The following is a 14,397-nucleotide window of genomic DNA, read 5'->3' as shown; positions in this document are numbered from 1 at the left end:
AACAGGTGTTTCAAACTTAAGGTCAAAATTAGAGGCAGAAGAGAAGTTTGTTTGCTGGCTCTGAGATTTTAACTTTTTCAAATTCTTGTACTTTGGTTGTTCTTGTTGGCTGTAATATTCATTAATTTTTGAAAGGGTTCTGATTTCTTTTACTTCTGCTTCCTTCAAGTTTATATTACTATTTTCTAGAAAATCCTGTGTTACTTTGCCTTCTACCTCCTCATTTATATCTTCTTGCTCTTCATAGTCAACATCAGAGAAAGCTGGCAGAATCCTAATTTTATCATTTTTAACCTGTGAGGTTTGTCTGATGGACAGGAATATAATTGGGAGGATGGTAAGGCAAGAAAAGGAGGAAAAACAAAGGAAAGGAAGAAATAAATTATAAGATTTAGCACATGTTCAATGAGAAGATAACTAGAGTAAAATTGACAATTTGATAAAAATCCATTCAGTCTAAAAAAATATGATAAGGAAACCCACATGTTCTTAAGTCAAAATTACATCAATGTAGTGAAATAGTTTTTATGCGGAAAATAATAGCTACAATAACAAACAATTTAAAACTGCTTCACTTGCTACCATTTGTCATTGGGTCCTTTTATTTTCTAAAAAGAAAACAAAAAAGAACTTGCTTTATCAGTATCTGGAAGGTACTGGCAATGTCAAAGTTTAGAAACTGTTAAGTATATCATAAAAATATAACCAAGGATTTGAAGAAAACTGAATTTGTTAATGAATTTGAGTCTGAAAAAGAGCCAAGCTGTTAACTTTGTGAAAATCATATTTGTGGTACATAGCCAACAACTTAGTCAAACATGTTTTTAAGAAAAAGAAAAAAATATATAACAATATATAATTATTGACTATCAGTAGAAGGCAAACCTTTTCACACTACCTAAAACAGCAAATTATTTAAAATATAGTAACTGTTTGTGAAACAGATGCATTGATGATCACAGTGAAATGAAAATCTTTGCCTACACTAATCACAACAGCACTACACACTCAGGTTAAGTCGATGCATACAGAAGATAGAGACCTTCCTTTCGAGCACAGAGACTGTGCTTCCTATGTCCTGAGGTGGGAGGGAGGTGTAGAGAGAGGGCTTACAAACCAGGAGCTTGTCAGCTCAGTGTTATTTTAAAGCTCTGACATCATTTAGGAAATAAAAACAAATTCAAAGCAGTCACTTAGTTACTATTTGTCAAGGGTATGACTAATATTCTCTCTTTTTCTTTTTAAAGATTCATTTTTTTTAATTTATGCCCCGCCCCACCCCAGTTGTCTGCTCTCAGTGCCCATTTGCTGCGTGTTCTTCTGTGATTGCTTCTATCCTTATCAGAGGCACCGGGAACCTGTGTTTCTTTTTGTTGCATCATCTTGTTGTGTCAGCCCTCCGTGTGTGCGGCGCCATTCCTGGGCAGGCTGCACTTTCTTTCGCGCTGGGCAGCTCTCCTTATGGAGCGCACTCCTTGCCTGTGGGGCGGGTACCCTACGCGGGGAACGACCCTGCGTGGCACAGCACTCCTTGCGCGCATCAGCACTGCGCATGGGCCAGCTCCACATGGGTCAAGGAGGCCCGGGGTTTGAACCTCGGACCTCCCATGTGGTAGGCGGATGCCCTATCCATTAGGCGAAGTCCTCTTCTGCTAATATTCTCTTGACCCCTCATTACTTAACACTGGAGGCACTTTGGCTACATAATATCTAACAAAGACCAACTCTATTGTCAAACCTCGAATAGGTAAATTTCCTATTATTTTAAACTCCTAAGACAAAATCCATTTGATTAAGAAAAATCAGTTTAACACTTTTTTTCCTCATTGAGTTTCATTACTTTCCAGTATCCTCAAAAACTCTAACTCCGACCTGGAAGAAACCTTTATAGTTTCAACTTAAATCAAAAGATAGCCAAGGCTGTTGTAAACATAACATTTTTACACTTCTAATTTATTGGCAAGTACTTGAAAATAAGTTTGTCCCCTCAAGGATTAAACTTTCTTCCTAAAAAAAACCTGTGTAACTTAAGGACTTAGACAATTTCTGAAAATTTCAGCCTAGCAACTCTTCTAATTCCCCCTCCTGAAATTCAAAATTAGAACATTAACTTAGTATTTACAGAAACAGAAATTTAAAAACCAATGCTAGTGATATAATCCCTTCAAAACTTTTCTAAAGGTGAAATAATTTCAAACATTTAAGTTAAAATGTCTATAATATAAAATTTACTTAAAACTTTTTAATATCATTTTACATACTAATAAAGTAAAATCTAATTTATATGGGTTCTACTAAAGAAAAATTTTAGGAAAAATTTGCAACTTAAAAGACATCACTAACGATCTTCCAAGTGTTATTAAAGCAGTAATACAGGAAATAATTGAATTGACCAAATTATAAGGTAATGACTAGGTAAATTATACTTTGTCCAAATGGAGTAGTATACAGTCATTTAGGCTGCTGTGCCATAATTGCTTCTTGGACTTCAGTCCTAAAGACTGTAGACATAGACTGTCTACAGTTCAAGGGGAAAGAAGGTAAAAAAAAAACACTGTTTTTGCTTTTTTATATTTTTTTAAATAGGCAACATAAGCAATTAAAATTAAATTAATAAAATATACAAACATTCAATTAATAAACCAGCAAGGAGTTGAGACCAACTTCAACAGGTTTCCAGGTATGTTTCTTTTTAGAATTAGAGTTTAAGGAGTAAGAATTCAATATTATGGTTTGTATATGAAAAACTTTCATTGAATATATTCTCAAGATGATCATAAACTGAGAGGATGTTGTCTAGCAGAGATAAGGACCACAAAGCTCTGGATAAAAATTCACTAGCATAATAGTTTGGTGAGATGTGCAAAAAGAAATTGAGATCATCCTATGGTATGGTGAATTTTAGAAACCAAAAATATGTGCTAAATCTGAAAGATGTTTTTAAAAAACTAATGTCCAACCAATGAAGTAATTGATTCAGGCAAGGATCATCAATGGATACTAAAATAATTGCATAAAACATTGTGGGAAAACAGCATATTGATACAAGCTTAGGTATCACCTCAGAGATTATTAATTACAAAGGAGAAAAATAACTTTACAATGGAGAAATCTGACATATACCTTCTTAATCAAGACATCAACTAAATATCATCAATAATGAGACAAAGTGACATTATGTGCCTTCTTAAGAATTGTGAAGGAATCATCACATATGTAATATTTTTGTAAACAATGTTTAACCTGATTCTAAACATGAACAAAAATCAGACAAAACCAAATTAAGGGGCATTCTCAAAACAACTGTCCTGAACTCTTGAAAAAATGTCAATGTGCTTAAAAGACTAGGAAAAATTAAAAAAAAGATGAGGGAATTTAGCTAGATTAAAGATAAAGAAATAGGAAAATCAAATGTAATGTAGCATGATCCCTGACTGGATCCTGGATCAAAAAGGAATACATATATATACACACACACACACACACACAAGACATTATTGGGACAAACCACAGAAATTTAAATATGTTCTATACATGAGGTAATATTACCATGTCATTAAATTTCTTGAGTGTAATCATAATATTGAGTTTAGGTAGGAAAAAGTCCTTTTTCTTAGTGTTACATACTGAAGTACTTTGGGGTGAAGTAACATGGTTATCTGCAACTTATTCAATGGTTCAGAAAAAGAAATGAGCGTTTATGTGTATATGCATTAGAGAGAATGATATAAAGTAAACATGGCAAATGTTAACAACTGGTGAATCTAGACGTGATTATTGATGTTCACTGTACTATTCCTTCAAATTTTCTTAAGTTTGAATTTTTTTAAGTTTGGGATGAAAGGGGAAGCATGCATGTATGCATTTGCTTTTGTACTCACAAATACATGACAGGCTCTGGAAGGATAGAAATTACAGTGGGAAGGGAATTAGGACACAGGATAGGGATGAGATGTAGGATAACAGGTGTGGGGGACAGATTCTTTACTGTGTACTATATTGTACCTTTAAATTTTTTTAACAATATAAATGTTTTATATATTTAAGAAATTAAATTAAAACAAAGTTTCAGCAAAAGTACTGAATCTGCTGTGGTGAGGTCATACTGGATTTCTTCTCAAGTTGTCAGGGAAATATTTAGGCAGGAAGGATTATCCAAATATTTAACATCTGTGATTTAAAAAAAAAATCTTGGAAGGGTATATCAAAATCACTGAGCTAGGCAAGGAGGAAGGTTTTTAATCAGCCATCTGCCCCAGGCAGGCATGAACTACCAGTTGAGAATGAATGATCATAAAGAAAATATTCCTGATGGGAATGTATAAATGTGACTATGTGGAAGAGGAAAAAAAGAGAATCACTGTTCTACACAAAATTAACTGTAGCTTCGCCCATCATATTGCTGCAGTTTCACTACCATCTCAGGGTAAAGCTCCCAAATCCCTCCAGTCAACTGCAGCATGGTACTTGCATTATTAGGAAAAGAAAATGCTTTGCTTCCAATACCCACCTGAGGGCCCGCCGCTCTGGATAATCGAGGTCATAACTTTGCATAGAGTCACTGCAAGATTCCCGGGAACTACCCTGAAGTAGCAGCTGCTGTGGAAATCGCACCGGCACAGGGAACTGGTGCACAGAAGCGTTGGGCTGGGAAGTCGTGTGGTAAGGAGGTGGAATGCTATTGCTGGTCTCACTGCGATAGTCACTATCTCGGTCATCGACAGCACTGTCAGGGTCTTCAAAAGCTGTGGAATAAGCACAGTCCATCAAAATATCCCAGCTTTAATTAGTTCTTCAGAATTTTTCTACTTTAAGCCTAGACCTTGTTGACATTGAGAATAAGAGAAAGCCACACTGCACATGAACTTAGTGACCTCAAAGTCCTGTGCAGACCTATCTCATTTAACACTCACAAGTCTCTCTCATTATCAAATGAGATAAGATGCTTGGTTTGATTTAAATGCTCATTCTTAGAGGTGCTTCAAATTGCATTTTCCTAATGCTCTCCTATTATCAAAGTAGGAGAGAGGGAAAGAAGTAGCTTTTCCCTATCTCAGAAAAGTTTTTTTAAAATTTAAAGTGATTTGGTGCCTTCAGACTTTAAAATACATGGGCTGAATCAAATAAGCAGATAAAATGTTTATAGCTGATCCTAGAAGTCAGGAAGGTCAACATCAAAGCTCAGAAGTCAAGCTAAAAGCTTTAGATGCTGAAAACAGCAGCCTTACTGTCTTGCTGCAACGTCAGGTTTTTTGAACAATTCCTGTCAAGCAACAACACCCTAGTCTCAGAATTCCCATCCAAAGTATGGGCTGAAGGAGAAGAGATCAAAAGCACTGCCAATAAGATCCTGCTCACAATGCAGCTAAGTTTATCTAAAAGCAATGGCTGGGAAGCAGACTTGATCCAATGGATAGGGCATCCACCTACCACATGGGAGGTCCGTGGTTCAAACCCCGGGCCTCTTTGACTCGCATGGAGCTGGCCCATGGACAGTGCGGATGCGCACAAGGAGTGCTGTGCCATGCAGGGGTGTCCCCATGTAGGGGAGCCCCACGTGCGCGGAGTGCACCCCATAAGGAGCTGCCCAGTGCGAAAGAAAGTGCAGCCTGCCCAAGAATGGCGCCGCACACACGGAGAGCTGACACAACAAGATGATGCAACAAAAAGAAACACAGATTCCCGGTGCCTCTGATAAGGATAGAAGCAGTCACAGAAGAACACACAGCAAATGGACACAGAAAGCAGATAATTGGGGGGTGGGGGGGTGGGAAGGGGAGAGAAATAAACATTTTAAGTCTTAAAAAAATAAAATAAAATAAAAACAATGGCTGCAATTTCATAAAATTATTTCTACCTTTCAGGCAAGCACCTGACAGGCTACAGTTGTATGTATGTGTGCATATAAATCCTGTTACAATTAAAAATAAAAATATGCAACACTGTGCTTGGAAAGGGAACTTGATCTAATAGCACTTTGTAGACTATTTTATAAGGAAGCCATTTTTTACACCATCCCTGTACATGTATGATTAACAAGGTCTCAATGGTCTTTTCTTGTCAAGTTCTTATTTGGCTTTAAAAAAACATCTTAAAAAAAAAAATTGAACAATGAGGCTCTCTGGTACCTGGTGCTCTTGGGTCAAGTTCCTATCTTTAAATCAAGAGAAGAATAAATAGCTAGAACTTCAGCACCAGAGAAGAAAAGAATGAGAATTAAAACATTTTTCCATGGCTCAGTGACTTTTTTCTACTTGAAAAACCTTAAGGTATGTGAGCCTCTTGAGGTTGCCTTTGGGCAGAACTTTCCTAACAGTGGGAATACACATGATGCAAATTAAGGAAAGTACATTCTCCATCAGAAGTTCCAGTTATATAACAAAATTTGGCCCCACTTAGCACCTGTTAGATACCTAATCACTGGGACTTAGCCAGACCCCCTATGAGATGGGTAATGTAGCCAGTAATGTCAGCTTAGCGCTGTGTATCTTGTTGGACAGAACTGGCTCTCTAAGAACCAGAACTAAAGAAAGCCAGTTCTTTTTCACTCTCGAAGTCCTAGAACAAAGTTGGCTTCCAGCCTAGCTGGGCTGTTTTAAGGAAAGTCAGACCATGTACTCAGTCTTTTGTTTGCTTCACAAAACTAAGTTTTTGGATTCTAAAACTGACTGAGGTGATAACAGCACAACTCTCCGATAAAAATGAGAAACACTGAGTTTATACTTTGAATGCACTGTACAAACCATGGGACTGTATAAAACAGTGAATCCTGTGGTGGAAGATAGACTGTGGTAAACAGAACAAATATAAGAAGGTTCTCTCTCAAATTATAACAAACATATAATACTGATAGATAGATAGACAGATAGATAGATAGATAGATAGATAGATAGATAGATAGATGTTAATATGTGTTAATTATCAGGTGGGTTGCGGGGAAAAATACACCAAATGGAAGATATTGGCTATAGTTAGTAGTAATATATATTTTTTTATAAATAAATCTTTTTTTTAAAGATTTATTTATTTTTATCTCTCCCCTTCTCCCCCCACCCACCGCAGTTGTCTGTTCTCTGTGTCTATTTGCTATGTGTTCTTCTGTGTCCGCTTCTGTTGTTGTCAGCAGCTCAGTAATCTGTGTTTCTTTTTGTTGTTTCATCTTGTCGTGTCAGCTCTCCGTGTGTGCGGCACCACTCCTGGGCAGGCTGCACTTTCTTTCGCACTGGGTGGCTCTCCTTACAGGGCACACTCCTTGCATGTGGGGCTTCCCTACGTAGGGGCACCCCTGCGTGGCACAGCACTCCTTGCGCACATCAGCACTGCATGTGGGCCAGCTCCACATGGGTCAAGGAGGCCCAGGGTTTGAATCACGGACCTCCCATGTGGTAGACAGACACCCTAACCACTAGGCCAAATCCGCTTCCCAGTAGTAATATTTTGATGATACTCTTTCATGGTCTGTAACAAATGTTTCACAACAACACAAGGTGGTGGTGGGGTGATGTATAGAAGCCCTGTATGATGATATGCATGTTTGTTTTGTAAGTTCTCAACTTTAACTATACACTTATTGTTTATGTATGTTCACGTATGAGTGATATACTTCAACTGAAAATTTTAATGAAAAAAAATAAGAAAATATATATTTTTTTAAAAACAACTAAGTTTTTGGCTGAAATGGCACTCAACTTTGCTAGACCAATGAACCCCAGACAGCAGTCTATTCCACAGTCTTAGTATTATGAAGATAAACTCAGCTGATTCAGAATGCACACCAATGACCCTGACTCCAGCACATTCCTCTCCCAGGAATTTGGTCATTGAACTTCTTAGCCAAGAGACCAAGGAAAGGGTTTCCTACACTAGGAGTTTGATGGTGCTATTGTCTCTGGTGAGGGGGGTGGAATTAAATCAGAAGATCCTGCCAAGATTATGAACTGGGACTCTGGTTTGAAATTTACCACAAATACACACACAAAGTCCTGAAGAAATCAGTCAGAAAATACATAGCATTCCACTGCAGGCAATGATCTCCTGAGCTTCAACTGGGGGAGGAGGAAGAAATGGGATTATAGATGTTTATATGCGTGAACAGCTTCATAGTTCAGAAAGACTATGTTAAAGGGTAAGATAGAGAAAATTATAAGGAATTCAAATTCTTACATACTCTGCTGCTCTCCCCAGCCCAAATAGGTCCAGTGACCTATGAAAACAGCAAGTGGTAGCAAAAAAGGAGTGACAGAGACAATTTTAGAAGGAATCCAAAAATCATTTCCCCATTCCCACCAATTATTATATACCTTACTTGCATCTACCTTACTTGAATTCCATTTACTTTACATAATACATAGAGCACCTGTCTTCTACTGAGCATGAGACAAACCTACAAATTACTTTTGTTTTCTGCTGCTCACCATACAGGGGATCGGGGCACAAGAACTACTACTTCATACTATATGTGTGTGTGTATATATACACATATATAGTTTTTAATGATTGATTGATTCATTGTAGTAGGGATTGAACCCAGGACTTCATACATAGGAAGAAGCAGAAGCTCAACCACTGAGCTACATGTAAACCCCAATGAAAGTTGATTTTTCCATTTGTTTTTTTAATTTTAAATTTTTACTTTTTTATCCCTACCCCCATGGCTTTTTGTGTGCTTTCTGCTCTCTGTGTCTATCCACTGTGAGTTCTTCTGTGTCTGTATTTATTTTTATTTCCCCTCCCCTCCTTGCAGCTTGCTTGCTGTCTGCTCTCTGTGTCTGTTTGCTGCATGGTCTTCTGCGCTTTTTGCTTGTCTCCTTTTTTGTTGCATCACCTTGCTGAGTCGGCTCTCCATGGCTCCTGTGGGCCAGCGGCACTCCATGGCACTTGCAGGCTGGGCAGCGCTCTGCGGTGCTTGCAGGCCAGGCAGCACTCTGCGGTGCCTGGACCAGCGGCTCTTCACGGTAGGTGGGTGAGCCTGCCTGCACAAGAAGGCTCCAGGACGCAAATCCAGGGCCTCCCATATGGTAGATGGGAGCCCAACTGATTGAGCCATAGCCACTTCCCTTTCATTTGTTTGTTTTTTTTGTTTTGTTTTTAAAAGATTTATTTATTTATTTATTCCCCCTCCCTTGTGACTTGTTCCATTCTTTGCTGTCTCTTCTCTGTGTCCACTCGCTGTGTGTTTTTTCTGTATCAGCTTGTCTCCCTTTTTGTTGTGTCATCTTGCTATGCCAGCTCTCTGCAGTGCACGGCCGTCAGTTCTCCACGGCGCACGGGCCAGCTTACCTTCTTCACAAGGAGGCCCTGGGATGTGAGCCCAGGGCCTCCCATATGGTAGATGGGAGCCCAACTAATTGAGCCACAGCTGCTTCCCTCGTTTGTTTTTAGGAGGTACCAGGACTCTAACCCTGGATCTCATATATGGGAAGCAGGCGCTCAACCACTTGAGCTACATTTGCTCCCCTTCCATACTCTTTTAAACCTCTTTCTGGCCTAAGTCTTAAAATGTCATCATGTGGAATCTCATATGCCCTTCCTTAGCCAAAATGAGAAAAAGTTTTATTTCCTGCCTTTAAGAAACCCTTTCTTTTGTCTGTGTTCACCAAATCTGAGCTTACCACAGTATATCCATGGGGAGCTCAGTCCTGATATGGTGAGACAGGTGATGTTCCCCTTGTCTGAGTAATGATATCAAATTTTACTGCTCTCTACTGAAAGTTAAAAGGACAAAGAATGGCAATGTCCATCTCATAAGCATTAATCTCTCTAATTTTCCAATATGTAATAAAATACTGCAGCATGGTAGATCCTCAAAGATAGTCACTTTTTCTGGCCAATAGACCTTTTATTTTTTTAGATTTATTATTTATTTATTTATCCCCACACCCCTGTTCTTTGCATTTGCTGTGTCTGTTCATCTTACTTCTTTAGGAGGCACCGGGAACTGAACCCAGGACCTCCGATGTGGGAGGGAGGCACCTAATCACTTGAACCATGTCTGTTCCCTGCTTTGTTGCATCTCTTATTATGTTTTTTCTTCTTTTGTCTCTTGTGTCATCTTGTTGTCTCAGCTTGCCATGCCTGCCTGTCGCATCAGTTCGCTGTCTTGCTTGTCTTCTTTAGGAGGCACCAAAAACTTCTGTTCCCTGCTTTGTTGAGTCTCTCGTTATGTATTTTCTTCTTGTGTCTCTTGTTGCATTATCTTTTTATTTTTAAAAAAAATTTTTTTAAGATTTATTTTATTTATTTCTCCCCCCCACCCACACCTTTCCCCCGTTGTCTGCTCTCTGTGTCCATTTGCTGTGTATTCTTCTGTGTCTGCTTGTTTTCTCATTAGGCGGCTCTGGGAACTGATCCTGCGACCTACCAGAGTGGGGGAGAGGTGATTATTCTCTTGCACTACCTCAACTCCCTGTTCTGCTACGTCTTCTTATTTTCTCTCTTCTGTGTCTCTTGTTGCATCATCTTGCTGCGCCAGCTCTCCGCATCGGCTGGCACTCCTGCATGGGACAGCATTCCAGTGTGGGCTGGCACTCCACATGGGCCAGTTTGCCCTCACTAGGAGGCCCTGGGCATCAAACCCTGGACCTCCTATATGGTTGACAGGAGCCCAATTGGTTGAGCCACATCCATTTCCCTTGTTGGATCACCTTGTGTCAGCTTTCCATGCCTGCCTGTCATGCCAGCTTGCTGCCGGGAACCGAACCATGTACTTCCTATGTGGTAGGCAAGAAATCAATCATTTGAGACACATCCACTTTCCAATATAGACTTTTAATAAAACTCATTAAAACAGAAGTTTTGAAAGACAAAACTGAAGACATTTTCTACTAATTTTTCAAAGTCAAAAATTCAATATTAAATTCTATACCACATCCAAACTGAATTTGAGGCAACTAATGTGACAAAGCTATTATGAAAAATCAGCCTTTCTTCCAATAAACAAGGGGGAATTTAGCTTCATAGTTAAGAATGTGGTCTTTGACATCAAAGAGAGCTAAGATTTTCTGGCTATGCCACTTACTAGCTATATGATCTTGAAAAAGTCATAGATGTTTCCTCATCTGTAATATAACAATAATAATACTCTGAGTCTCACTGGGTTATTGTAAGGATTAGATGAGAAAATGCATGTAAGTGCCTTAGCACAGTCCACGGAACATGGTAAGCAATCAGCACATGATGTTATTTTGTCATGTTGCCATGTTTTTGCCTGCCTTACAGGGTCCCAGTAAATAGGTGGCAGGAAGAAAATACTCCCAGATGTGCACAATCTGTAAGTTCTAATGTGTGTTGAGTGATCTTCAATGTGTGGTCTAGATAACCTTTAGCATTCTGAGGATACAGCTCTCTTGGAAGTTTACAGTAAGACTCAAAATTCTTTGGGCGCTGAATGATGCCAACCCAGCCTGGTTTCATTCCCTGAGCTAACCCCATTCCTGGGAATGGGAATATGGGACTATAATTGGCCACAGGCTGTTGAGTTTAGCCATATACTAAAAGCCAATTTTCTTCCTATGTACTTACCTTCTTCCTATCACTAGGTCTCCTCTTCCTATCCCTCAGAAACAATATATTGGTTTAGTGTACCTTTTTTTTTTAATTTTATATTTAACTTTCTAAACTGGAGAGGGGTGTATAAGAAAATTCTCCCAGGCTATAGCATAGTTGCCATAGAAACTGCTAGAGAGTACTCAGTTTCTTTTAAAAGAAAACTGAATAAACAATCTCATAGAGCCTCAGAAGAAAATATCTAATGACCTACATTGCTCCAGGCAAGTGACAATGCTAATTCTCAATGAAATTCTGGGTCCAATAAAGCCTCTCTCTGCAGGCACTGCCTCATCTTTGGACACTCCAGAGCAATGCATAACAGTTTCTTTTACACAGTAGGTGCTAAATAAATATCTATTGTATGAATAAAACTGAATGAATGATCTGATTCCATATACTGGGTCTATCTTTAACCCAGAAAAAAACAAGTCATGGTCTCTGACAAATCAGTCCCCTCTGCTTACCACTTCAGCCCAATACCATTATAAGAGCTTAATTAAGTAAGTTTCCTTCTCCACCCCAATCCCCAAACATGTATTAAAATATCTCATTAATGGGTAGCGGACTTGGTTCAATGGATAGAGTGCCCACCTACCACATGGGAGGTCCAGGGCTCAAACCCAGGGCCTCCTTGCCCCGTGTGGAGCTGGCCCATGCGCAGTGCTGATGCGCGCAAGGAGTGCCATGCCATGCAGGGATGTCCCCCGCGTAGGGGAGCCCCACGCACAAGGAGTGTGCCCCATAAGAAGAGCTGCCCAGCGCGAAAGAAAGTGCAGCCTGCCCAAGAATGGTGCCGCACACACGGAAAGCTGATACAACAAGATGACGCAACAAAAAGAAACACAGATTCCTGGTGCCACTGGTAAGGATGGAAGCGGTCACAGAAGAACACACAGAGAATGGACACAGAGAGCAGAAAACTGGGGGAGGAGGGGTGGAAATAAATTTTAAAAATAAAATAAAATCTTAAAAAAAACACATCTCATTAGGTAGTAGAACAATTACTGAGGATAGTTAGGTTTAGCTAGGCCTGAGTACTGAGGAAGAAAAGTACTGAAAAAGAAAGGGAGGAAATAATCCAGGAAAAGGACATTCCTTACACAGGTAAAGGTCTAGAAATAAGAAAGAACCTGACATTTTCAGGAAACTGAGTTCTTGCATATCTGAATGTGAGGCTATGGGGCTATGACGGAACCTGATCTCAGGGGTTCTTATGTAATGTTTAGGAATTATATAATGTTAGGAATTTGGAATTATCTGGAGATGGAAGAATTAGGATCTGATTTACCATTTTAGAAAGAGAACTGTGTTATGGTGTGGCCAATGGTTTGCCAGAGTAAGGGGCACTGATGAATAGTGTCAGGAGGCAGGTAGGAAGAACTGTTGTCTGAGGTCATGGCCTGAACTAGGGAAGTGGCGAAAGAGTTGAGAGAAATAGATTAATGAAAGGGGCAGTCTAAGAGATATGATGAATTCAGGGTTAGATACATTCACTTTGAGTACCTATGGGAAATCTCAAATGAATATATTCAGAGGGCAGCTGGATATACTGGTGTAGGACTCAGGAAAGAAATGTCGAGCAGAAGATAACAGACTTGGAAGCTTTCAGAACACAAGCTCCTATGAAAGCGGGATCCTTGGCATATTCTTGGTGCCTAAACAGTACCTGGCACAAAGTAGATGATCAGTAAATATTTAAAAATGAATAAGAATAAAAATGTAAGTAGTTAAGAACACTGCAACAGAGAGTATGGAATAAGAGAAAAAGATGGCATCAGGCGGGGGAACACTAAGGAAGAAAACATTTAACAAGCAGAGAAATATAAAAAACAAAAAAAAACCTGACAATATCAAGTGTTGTTAAGGAGGTACATCACACATTGTTGGTGAAAATACAAAATAGGTAAGCCACGTTGGAAAACAGTTTGGTACTTTCTTACAAAAGTTAAACAAACAGCATACAACCATATAACCCAACAATCACGCTGCTAGACATTTACCCAAAAGAAATAAAAACATATGTTTACACAAAAACCTGTACATTAATGCTTACCATGGTTTAATTCACTGAGAACTAGACATCTAAATATTCTCAACTGGTGAAGGATAAATAAACTGTGGTATATCATACAGTGTAATGCTTCACAGGAATAATAAGGAATGAACTACTGGCACACATTGATGAATCTCAAATGCTTAAGTGAAAGAAGCCAGGTTCAAAAAGCTATATACCATATTTTATTTATATGAGATTTTGGAAGAGGCAAAACAATAGGAACAGGAAACAGTTAGTGGTTGTTAGGGGTGGAAGTAGGAAAACTTGACCGCAAAGGGGTATAGAGAACTTTTGGGGTGACAGAACTGTTATCTTGACTATAGTTGTGGTTACATATGTGTCAAAATGCATAGAGCCACACACTAAGGAAAAAATTTTTATATGTGAATTATACCTCAAAAAACCTGACTTAAAAAAGGAAAGCAGAAGAAGAATCCATAACCAAACCTAGAGAAGAAGTCAGAGAGACAGGAAAAAAAAATCATAGCAGGATGGTATATCTGACATCAGGGAAAAGAAGGTTTCAAGGATGGAGTGGTCAATAGGTGTTAACCGCTACACAGTAGTCAAGTACAATGAAACTGAAGAAGATCCACTGGATTTAGAAACAAAGAGATTACTAAAAACTTTAATATGAGAAATTTCAATGGGTGAAAATGAGAGTATAGACTGTTCAGAAGCAAATGAAAACACATACCATGGAATAAGACATTCAAGAGATTTCACAATTTATAGTGTCATTTGTGAACAGAGTATAAAACTGACCAAGATGGAGGGTGTATTAGTCAGCCAAA

General features: G+C 38.9%; 1 protein-coding gene across 5 annotated transcripts in view; it reads right to left on the bottom strand.

The window, feature by feature from the left end:
* UNC13B (unc-13 homolog B) overlaps positions 1 to 14,397 on the bottom strand; it is a 293,983-nt gene that overhangs the window by 119,422 nt on the left and 160,164 nt on the right. For all 5 annotated transcript variants that reach the window (XM_058302037.1, XM_058302038.1, XM_058302039.1 and 2 more), the window contains exon 8: positions 4,511 to 4,745. In XM_058302037.1, the coding sequence (XP_058158020.1) occupies positions 4,511 to 4,745 (235 nt within the window). The remainder of the gene's footprint in view (positions 1 to 4,510; positions 4,746 to 14,397) is intronic.

The sequence above is a fragment of the Dasypus novemcinctus genome, chromosome 8 (genome assembly GCF_030445035.2).
Source record: "Dasypus novemcinctus isolate mDasNov1 chromosome 8, mDasNov1.1.hap2, whole genome shotgun sequence".
NCBI classification, from domain to species: domain Eukaryota; kingdom Metazoa; phylum Chordata; class Mammalia; order Cingulata; family Dasypodidae; genus Dasypus; species Dasypus novemcinctus.
Note: the sequence above shows the minus strand (reverse complement) of the source record. Positions and strands in the feature narration are given on the sequence as shown.